Source organism: Cyanistes caeruleus, chromosome Z (assembly GCF_971803275.1).
Source record: "Cyanistes caeruleus chromosome Z, bCyaCae1.hap1.1, whole genome shotgun sequence".
NCBI classification, from domain to species: Eukaryota; Metazoa; Chordata; class Aves; order Passeriformes; family Paridae; genus Cyanistes; species Cyanistes caeruleus.
The window spans coordinates 8246415-8257545 of record NC_141732.1 but is presented as its reverse complement, the minus strand read 5'-3'; the positions used below and the strand labels follow the sequence as shown (position 1 = coordinate 8257545).

Sequence of the window (11131 nt, the reverse complement as noted above, 5' to 3'; positions counted from 1 at the left end):
ACACTGCCAACACGCTGAATATATGACTTGTGTTGGTTTAATGATTTAAATTCCCTAAGAAAGATTTGTATTTTATTTAATGTATACTTAATTTTATCCTCTTGAAGACTTTAGAAAAAAAATAAAGTGCAAAGAGATAAATCATTTAACTTTTATATAAAACTGTTCATTAAAAATACTCTTTTTTTTACCTGAAATATAGCTATCAGCCTGCCTTTCAGACACTCCAGTTGTGTGCTCTTCACAGGTCAGGAGGCAGTGATCTCTGTGTTCACATGGCTCAATATCAAGTAAAAACCCCCAGCATTACAAACCGAGCACAATGTACGCACGCGTAATTGGTAACCAATTACCAATCAAAGAAAACACCAAACAATCTTGTGCTAACAGAGTACATGTTAATTGGTATTAAGGACTGATCCTTAATCCTAGGTGTCATCAGTGTGTATTCCGTATTATATGGGAGCACCTACAAAGCACTCTTCACTGGCTGAGAGATAATATATGTATTTTTAAATAAAGACATAGAAATAAAAATAAAACCTGATTAGCACTAACAAAAACCTGATTAGCATCAGACCCTCCGGAGTAATAAATAACAACAATAAAGTCAGTGCAATCATGCAGAATGATCATTTGGATACAGTGAATCTGTCTGAGAGTTTAATGACTGACAAATGCAGCCTCATATCAAACTGTAAGCCAGAAGAGGACTCTATCCCAAGAATGCCACAGAAATTAGAAAAGGCTCTCCGGATTATAGCTGATAGACCATGTTACTTCCCAGAGTGGCTCTGGCTCACATATCGAGGGGAATAAAGACATGAAAGTGATTTCATTTCTGAATGTTACATTGATGGTCTGCAATAACAGTATCACTTACAAGCCCATAAATCTTAAAGGCAGCTGAAAAAAACATTAGGGAATGCAGGCAAAGGCCAAAATAAGGGAGGACTGAAGCAAGAGCCTCAAAATCAAGACTGCTTAAGCACTTCTATATTTGGCTTGAATTTAAGTCACAAAGATGAAATCAAAATGTACTAAATACTGAAATACTGAAAACTTTAAATCTGCAAAATCACAGAATGGCAATGGATGACAGGGACCACTGGAACTTACTCAGCTAGTCCCTTACCCAACCTAAGACCAGGTCCAGATGTCTTGAGTATTTAGAACATTGGAGATTCTGCAACATCTCTGAGCAACAAATAAGGTGCCATACTTTATAAGAAAAAGGCTTTGATTGTCTCTCTCCAAGTATTTTGAATTAGTTTTTGAAATGTTAACTTATAAAAGCTATTTGATATAATGGCCGTATCTGAAAACAAATATATTTTTGCGGAAGTGAGAAATATTAAAAACAGTAGTTTGTTGTTCCTTGCTTGCATTTGCCTCTATCTAAGAGCTATGAAAGCATCAGAGTTCCAACCTTATTCTTATTTAACCCCTTGACGTTGCAGTGGCTGTGTTTTCCACAATTCCACAATTCCAACTGGCCTACTGGAAGCTAGACTGAAATCACAAGTAATTTCTCAAGTAACATCAAAGCATGAAAACTGGCAATAACGTTTGCTCAGTGTTAATTTGTGCTACGTTTAAATGTGACCCAGGAATGCAAGGCTCTGCAACCAGTGCAATCCACTGAGAGCAACCTGTAATTCTTATATTCTACAATAATTCAAAGCACTAGTTGCTTATATGGACTTCAGAACAAAATTTATCTAATTGATTTTTAGGGTTTTTTTAGAAGAATGTCTTCAACACATAAAAGGTATAACAAGTGGCAACTATGCATCTTGCAGTCTTAAAATTCTTTTGACTTGTGACATTGTTGGTATTTTATCCTCTCTCTGAGGAACAAGGACTGCACAAAACCAAGGACCATCTTCTGAATTTTGAAATACTATTGCTCACCTGTGCTTTTGCCAATTTCTTTTCCAACAGGTCACGCTCCTTTTCTGTTTGTTGTAGACGCTTATTAAGCTCCACGATGTCTCCCTTTAATGAAGCCAGGGCTGCTAAATGAAGCTGGAAGGCAAAAAGGAAAGAAACAAATTAACCAATTCACAAGCCATTTATCACTGGAGAAGAGATAGTATAATTTAGCAGCTGGGTTTCTGTAGTAGTTAATAGGAACTTCAGTCGAACAAAGTCTAAAAGAAATCCACATACAACTAACAATTTAACTAATAATTTTAACACAGTATTTTTCTTTCCAGGCAGCGCACACATTCCTTCACCATGTCCTTTATATGGAAAAATGCAATGAGGAATAACTCAGCTAAAAATGCACAGATTAGTTCTAACTCTAGTTCATTAAGACATACCCTGAGTCTTGCACTATAAAACCTTACATTATATGTTGACTAATATTTACATTATAGAATGAGGTGTACTACGTTGTGATGCCTTTAGACACATACAGGTTATCAGTTTGGTGAAAGTGGATAGCTCCACGCAAAGGATTTGGTTTTATTTTGCAACTAGCACTTAATCCACTGTGAGTTACTTTTCTGCAGTTGTTCTCCCATGCCAGTGAGTTTCAGTGATTCTTATCTACTAACCCACACATCAAGAACTGTTTTCCTTTCTGCAGCAGATCCTTTTGATGAAAGATATTTTCTACACTTAGCTAGCATGATAGCATGTGGAAATATATATCAGGCTAGGATAACTCACAACATTGAAATTAGGTTAGCTACACAACTTAGAAACCACAAACAGTTTTAAAAAGAATTTTAGTTCTTACCACTCTCTACTTGCCCTTAAATATCCCATTCATCGTTTCACTAAAGGCGTCTGCCACAATTCAACACTAAGTATTGACAACTGCAACTGGGAAGTCCAGGAGGAGAACTAGCCTCTAGCCCTGAAGTCTTTCTTTGTAGTAGTAAAGAAACAGCTTCAAGTTATACTGGGTATGAAAACAGAAGTGACCTTTCACACCAGACCAAGCAATAGAGTAAACACTGCTCTGCTGCCAAGATTCAGGCTGAAATACAAACTCCTCTTCTAATCCTCCACCCACTTTCAATCCCTCAATCTGATATTCTATTGGGTGCATCACCTAAAAGTAATTTTTTGTGTTTCATTTACAGTGAATCAGCTAGTGAGTCCTATTTTGCTATAAATTCTACCTTTGTAATACTGGAAGACAGCAAAACCATAGCTCTTTTCCCATACTGATGTGTGAAAGCAGCTGCCTGACAGCAGAGGGACGAGATCATTTGGAAACCGCTCCTTCACATACGGTATTCCTATTGTTAATGAAAAAAATCCTGCCTTCAAGACACAGAAGATAATTTTAAAAAGGTATTTGGATGTGAATTCTGCCTTTTTAAATGCTGTTTAACTAGTTATTAAACATCCTAACTTGTGAATTCAGTCGGCAGGATTTTTATTACATCAACTACAAAAATACCTTACACACATGCAGTTATTTTTTCAGTACAAATATACACATGCACTATTATATGCTGCAGAACATTTAAGATTCTCAGGCACCCTCATTTTTCATGTAAAAATCCAGTAACTCAGGCTTGCTATGGGCATATCCTACACAGCTTCTATAAAGTATGTACACTGAAACCTCTTAATAAACCCAGAAACATCCTGAATACCTTTAAGCATTTTTGGCCTTCAGCAGAAGGCCTTCCTTCCTACCACAGGAAACTATGCACTGATTTTACAATGTGGAGAAGAAAGAACCAGACCGATTGTAGCAATCTGTTCATAACCTGCTTCCTATTTTCAGGAAAGCTGGTGAATTTTTAAGCCACTGTTTCATCTTATTCCCGTAACAGTGTGGAATCGTTGCAATGAAGCTCACAAGTTTGTTCATCAGAATGTACATCCTTCACCACAGCTTTCAAATAGTACGTGAAAAATGGCTACAATTCTTCAAACTGAATAAAACAATGATACATAGTCAAGCATTGTTCCCTTTCATACACTGTAATTAAATGATCACTAGCTGTGTTTTAAATTAAGTACAAGTCTAATAATGCCCATACACATGGCCTTGTAATATAAAAGGACACCATTAATTTGAAAATCTCAATGAAAAGCAACTTGTTCTCTGAACAGTGAAACCAGCGAGGCAGACTTCCAATGGATTTGTCTTTGTCCTCTTCACCCTCTGCAATCAGCTCAGCCGTTCTTCACATCCTCTAGCACACTGCAAGCTGGGTAATAAACAACATCAATTGTGCCTGGTTTTACTGCAACACTGCATGGCCTGGCAGCCCCTGCCAAAAATGGGTACCCAATATGTGAGTTACATCCACCTCTGTTCAATACAGTCTCTCTTCTTCAAGTAACCAAAGGATGGCTTTATTAACAAGGTAAGCTTGTTGCATCTTTTACCATCCAAAATTACCCTTCCATTAATTGTTTCAGTTTCCAAGTGCTAACAAAAGAATAAATTTACGAAAAAAAAGGAAATTTACTGTAAGGGCAGCCTAGACACAAAGAAGTTATCATAACAGAAGAGGGCTGCTTGTGATACTCTAGTTTGATGTGCAAGTGATGCCTCCAGCTACTACTGCAATACATAAGGTTAACACAGCCAGTATAACTGTGTATTCATGGCAGTCAAGTTCTCATTTCTAATTAATTAAAAAAGTGTTTCAAGCTATTGCTGCACTTTCCCTTAAGGTGTCAATGTTCCCACAGACCATGCTTCCCAGCGTGCTTGTTTATCACAAGGCAGCAAGTGGGAACTGGAATATGATCTTTGGATGTTGCTGTAACTCAAAAAAGGAAATATCTGAGCAAAGAGCTACAGTCTATGCAGAATTATTCTGTGTGGGTGAAAAATAAAGTTCATGTTCAGAAGTCAAGTTTAATAACCCAAACTACTGAAGTGGGAAAGACTCCATTTACAAATCTCAATCAGTAAGTCAAACTACAATTTTAACTCTGCAGCACTGAACCACTATAGGATTGAGACAAGTGAGAGAACAGGGGTAGCCACACAGCATAGCGGTTTTTTTCTCTCCTCAGCAAACAATGACAGATAAGGCAGATATGAAAAACATTCATGCCATACATTTATAGTTAAAGGCAAGCTGCCTCTTAATGATGCAAGATTATCAAACAGACCAAAAACTCATCAGTGTGCAAAATTAATACAGACAGCACAAAGATTTCTGCTTGTAGAAGACATTGGACAAAACCTTTAAGCAACAGACTGCACACAGATCTACTTCATACAGAGAAAACAGTCAATTGACAAAGTCTGTCTTGTTCATAAACTTTATATTGATCCAATACATCTACTCAAATTCCATCAAGAAAGATGCCATTGTTGTGATGCTGAGGCATCCGAACTGTCCAACAGGACACGCAGGGTCAACATGCGAGAACAAAGATATAAAGGATCAGACCAGCTAATCAATTTGCATCTCTAGCATCATCCAAGAAAGTAAGAAAATACATTAAATGCATAGTATAAATAAAAAAATAATTACCTATCTTAACTTAGAAGCTACAATTCCTTGAGCTTTTACTGCAGCAACAACTGCGGGTTGCTTAATGAAACATATACACACTACATGCTATACCCAATACTATCCTGTCAGGTTTTACTAAATTAAATATACAATAACAATTATTTATTATTATTATTATAATGTATTATTATTATAAAATAACAAACTGCATAGTATGCATTTGCTAAAATGCAAACCAATATACACTTAAGTTTTGAAAGGTACTATAATTATAAGAACAAGTTTAGGAAAAGCAACTTCCTGACCTCTGATCAAGCCTCCTTTATGAATGCAGTTTCTTCCTCATTATCCATCTGCTTCTACAAGCATTTCATACAATACTGCAGACATGACATGTGACGCCTGTTTTGCACTATGCTTTGAAGACTGCTTTTGGTGCTGTGGAATATTTTATGCAGGAATTAGGAACAACATTTTTGGGCACTTGGGCTTCTGAAGAGTTTTGTGGGAAACAAACACAGAAGTGGATGGGATAGTAAGGTGAACTGAATGCCAAGGAAGCAGGTGACTGCTGTACTGCTGTACACACTGCTAGAAGCGTTCTGAGGCCAAGAACAAAACAAGAGAGACACAAAGGAAGTGAAGGATGGCAGTGGAAAAATGATAAGGCTAAAGCCCTGAAAAGCACTAAAATTACTATTACACTCAGCATTTTTCCCAGCCGTTGTGAAATGTGATCCTCACCACTAAATCTGATCCACATTTTTCATTCCCTTAGCCTGGAACCAGACTAATTAAACCATATTGCTAAAGCCAGCTGTACTCACCACACATGTCTGCTATTTTCAACAGAGAAATTACCAAAAGGACATATACATGTAATTCTCTGTGAAATTAAAATGCTAATATTATCTTTTTCCTCTTGTTTTCTGTATTCCTCAGCTACAGTACTGCTGCACACCAGTTTGGGAACTGATGTTCAGAAAGGTAACCTCTGACATAGCCAGGGAGACATAAAATCATACTAAACTATATACCAATACAAAGCAGCCAAACACCAAAAGATCAGTTTATTTGTTCTGTGTGTGTCCTCTGTGGCTCATCTGTTAAGCCCTGCCATGGGAGAAGGATCAAAGATGGGCCAGGGTGATGTGTCCATGAAGCTCAGGAAGAATGTGGCTGGCTGGGACTAAGCACAGCTGTTGCAAAAAAAGCTGACTTCATCTCAACACCAAGAGGACCTGAGGGTCAGTTTTGATTTAGATAAACAACTACCAACAGCTGAAAAAATCAGCTGGAGTGTATTTCTCCCCAAGCTCATTAACAGTGTGAATGTCTCCCTGCATTAGCCAGGCCAGCGTGGGGTGTTACACATCGCTCAGCCCAAAATAAAAACTACAAAAACATAATCAACTGACAGAATTTCAAAGCCAGCGATGAGCTTGAGCCAGTTTCAATTCACCCATTTACTCCTGGCAAGGGCAGAGATGCCCAGGCTGGTGGTGGTGATTACATCAGAGAGAGGCTGGAAACCACACTGGTGCTGTGTTATTGAGCTGTGCACTGCAATTGATCTCTGCTGTGTTTGACTTGTATCTGTATTGTGTTCTCACTGTGTTTTGTGTCATGATGCTAAAACAGAAATCCTATGTGTCATCAACTGTCTTCAAATTTTTTATTATTTATTTTAATAAATAAAAATGCTTTACTTATTTTCAAAACTGGCATTTTGCATAGTTTAGTGCAAATAATTCACAACAAAGACATTTTCTGTGTATTGTAAGAACATAGTTTAATGACAGGAAGTATACATAAAAAATCTGATTAAATATTAAGAATGTTGCCTCTTCTCTGAAAACTTTCCAGTTCTTTCGTTATCAAATTACAATGGACATTATGCTGGCTTTGAAAACCCAAGCTGCTTTGTAACATGAGAGATGGTAGGTGTAGAGGACAACATGGAAAATACAAGTTAGAACTCCAGCTAACAGTGCAGAAAGGGAAAATGTGTATCCATTGTACTTTCTGACACCTTTCCTCTTCAAGGGAAAGAGAGATTGCAGTCAAGAAATTAAAAGGTTGGTAATGTAAGTTCATAGTGAAAAACACATCTGAAAACAAAATAAAACCTTTACCAATCTTAGGGCTGTGGCTATGCTGTGGATTGCTAACTTTCATAAACAGCATTACAGAACAGTATCAGGGCTGGTCCAGGGAAAGCACAGACAAGACTGGCACTTATCTGCTTAGGTGAATGAGAACCTTTCACGCTAAGGCTTGGTAAATATACTGAAAATGTGAACAAGGTCCAGAGGAAAAAATTACAGGGAACAGTAAGTGTGAAAGAAATCACAGCACTGCTTCACAACCAGAAAAAAAAAAAAAAACAACCAACCAAAATAAAAAAAAAAGGCTCAAAATCTTTCTAAGAGAGAAGTTAAAAGATACGAAACTCATGTTACAGACATTTGCTGTAGATAAAACTCCAAGGCGTTGTCAAGTTTACATTTTATCAGAAGCACAGATCAGCACTACTTGCAAACAACACTTAGTTAAAGTGACTGCTATTTAAATGTGTAGCTACTTTCAACCATTTTTCTTCTCTGTCCTATACAATTTTCATGCCATCTTCTCCTAGCCATGACTCATAAAAGGTGCATTTTTTATGGTTCAAGTGATGAAATAAATGTAACCAAACTCAGTTTCTGTGAATTTACTGACAAAATGGAAGGGAAAAACATAAAAAAACAACCATATCCCAGAAGCAGTGATATGACAGATCAATATTCCCCAGACACTTTCAGCTGTATGATCTCTAGAGAACAGCCCTGAAATACCACAGTCAACAGCCCTGTAAGGAACTACCCAAGGCACACTCAAACTAACTAAAATAGTGGTACCACTGAGTTGCTGGATATGCCTACAAAAACACCCTAAAACTTTGTCTGGAACAACTGCTACATGCTAATAAAAAGCCTACACATTTTCAAAGTGACATACAAAATGGACATTTTGTGACTGTGCTTCTGAGGCAACTGTCATATTAAACATTACACAGTTACTTCATATGCTTGTGCAATACTGAACAAATAATGTGCCAACACTAGCCAGGATGGAGCCATTCAAATTCTAGAAAAACAAAGACCAAATTTTTGTAAAACAAACTACTCCAACTAAATCAAAGCAAAAAAAATGTTCCATAAAGAAAATACACCAGAGATTGTTTAAAAAATACACAGAAGAGGTAAACTAATGCTTTTCTGGTGAGAAGAATTAGTTTTAAAATGTATTGAAGAAAAAACCAAAAAATCATGGAAAACTTTCCTCTGAAAAATTAATCTGGCAGTTCACACTTGATGAATGGACCATGATGCTAATTGCACTTCTAAGTATGCCCAAGGCCGAGACTAATGGCTCTACTTCTATTAAAACAGATATTTACAGTATAATTGAAAAGAAAATTTTAGGTGACATGAGAAGAAAAGCTAAATACTGAGACCTAAAAATAACAAAAAGAGGCAAACAACTGAATCCTGGAACTGCAGAAAACAACTACAGATTGGAAAGTTAACTCGTTTGGGATTCTTGACATTCCCTGTGGCACTGCAGGGCAGCCCACATGTCCACACTGATGGCCTTAGAACTGGCATTTACACTGTGCAGGAATGGTCAGCCTTGCTTTTTTACCTTCAGAGGAGGAACCTGCAGCTATTTCCACTCCCAGTGAGGGAGCAAAGCAAGTGTAACGCAGGGTATGAAAATGGGATTGTGGGGAGACTAAGCTTGGAGCAAAATACTGTCTTCATTTCCCAACATACTGTCTGCAATCACAGCCTTTCTTTAACTAAAAATATTTTTTTTAAAAAAATTACCACAAAATGATGACCTAGGAAGGGTCCTAACTAGGTCCCAGGTCCAGTCTTAAAAAGATTTTATCCCCTGCAGTGAACTAATTTAGCATTCTTACCTGCCTTACACTTACCCTCAACATAATTTAAGTAAGGCAAATTATCTCTTTATCACTGCACCAATGGAAAGAGGAACAGACTTACTTTTTCCTATCTCCTTGTCTGCCCAAAAACCCCAGAGAAAATTAACTGAGGAGGAAAACAGCAGGGATCAGTTCAGGTCCTTTTCCCTTGAAATCTCAGGATGCCAAACTCCTTTTCTCTGTTTTACAGTTTCTTGAGGTGATGGGCACACTATTTCCCCCTAAGGAACAAAAGGAGTGGAAAACTAATCCCAAGAATGCACCTCACTCAATCCTTTGCATTTAGCATTATGGTGACCCACAGTCCAGTGCTGGCTTTAACATTCCAGACAGGGTGTAAGCTCATCCACACTGGACTGTTTACCAAGAGCTCTACCATTTTCTGTAAAAACCTAACTTGCTCCTTCAGCCTCATTTTTCTGACAATAATCCAGATCTTTCAAAGCAGAGATCACCATTCAAAAACCACTCAAACATTAGACACTACTTGTTATGCTAATTTAATCATAATTTACTAAAGCATCCCATGGTTCTTGAGTTCTTTCCAAAAACTATCTCAAAATAAATTCAGATTTTCAAAGATTGGACTGTGGAATAGCAATAAAGCTGTACTTTCAATGATACAAAGGATCTCTGTCTCCAGAATTACCCATGTGATCTTCTGTCACCATAAATTTAGAGAAGTAAGATCTGTATTGCCAGGTCAAATCAGAACTGTGTTTCTACTTTAAATCATAAAAAAACCCAAAAACAACTCAATCCAGAAAACAAACAAAAAACCCCACCAAATCCTCTATGATGTACTAGTCCAATTGTTTGAAACTCACAGAAAGAAAACATCTCTCCAGCTTTCCTCAGTTTATGCCCTAAAGAACTTTATGTTAGAATGCCCATTATGTAACTTCCAAAAGTACAGCTCTAAAATGATTTTTAGAAGCAGCTAATCAACTTTGGAGCTCCCAGATGTGACAGCAAAATTCCCTGGATGTGCATGTACTTGCTTAACAAAACGCATTCAGCACAGTTCTTAATTATTTCACCTTCCCAAGGTCGGTTGCACCTCTGAGACCTTCATATCCCTCCTCCCCATTCCTTTAAGCTCCAGCCAGAAGCCGCTCCATCTTCCTTCTTCAGATGGGCCACTCCTTCCAGGAGCCCCAGCATCCCTAAGGGCACCCAACACTCAAAGCTTCTCCAGGGTGAAAAAGTGGAAAAGAAGTTGAGGTCTCCAGTGACCTCCCAGTTTACAGCGAAGTAGTGGTTTTTAAAATGCTTTTAGAAAGAAAATATACAATAGGGGTTACACGGTCTTAAGTACCAACCACCCCCAGCTGTAAATCTCAGACTAGTCCATGCTATATTCCCAGGTCAATGTCGCACTAATGCATGTCAATTCTTAGCACAAGCAACTGTCTCCTACATCAGAACTTGCCATTTTATGCAGAGGTCAGTTCTTTTGCCCAGTAATCTTCACAGGCCAACCAAATCTGGATGCATAACTTCTCCAAGGACAGTTACTTTATTTAGACTTAATACAACTCCTAAGCAGGAAAATTATGCTACTATAACTTCAGTGCTGCAGAAGTTTCCAAAATTTCCCTCTAGATCCATGCCATAAACCTTTGTCTGAGTTATCTTCAAGTATTTCTCTTATAAGAAACACCCAGTACATTCTGGCATTTTCAGT

The 11131-nt window shown here is 37.6% G+C and overlaps 1 protein-coding gene across 2 annotated transcripts in view; it reads right to left on the bottom strand.

Moving 5' to 3' along the window:
• MCC (MCC regulator of Wnt signaling pathway) overlaps nt 1–11131 on the bottom strand; it is a 186802-nt gene that overhangs the window by 65844 nt on the left and 109827 nt on the right. For both annotated transcript variants that reach the window (XM_023944976.2, XM_023944975.2), the window contains one exon: nt 1915–2028. In XM_023944976.2, coding sequence (XP_023800744.2) covers nt 1915–2028 — 114 coding nt within the window. The remainder of the gene's footprint in view (nt 1–1914; nt 2029–11131) is intronic.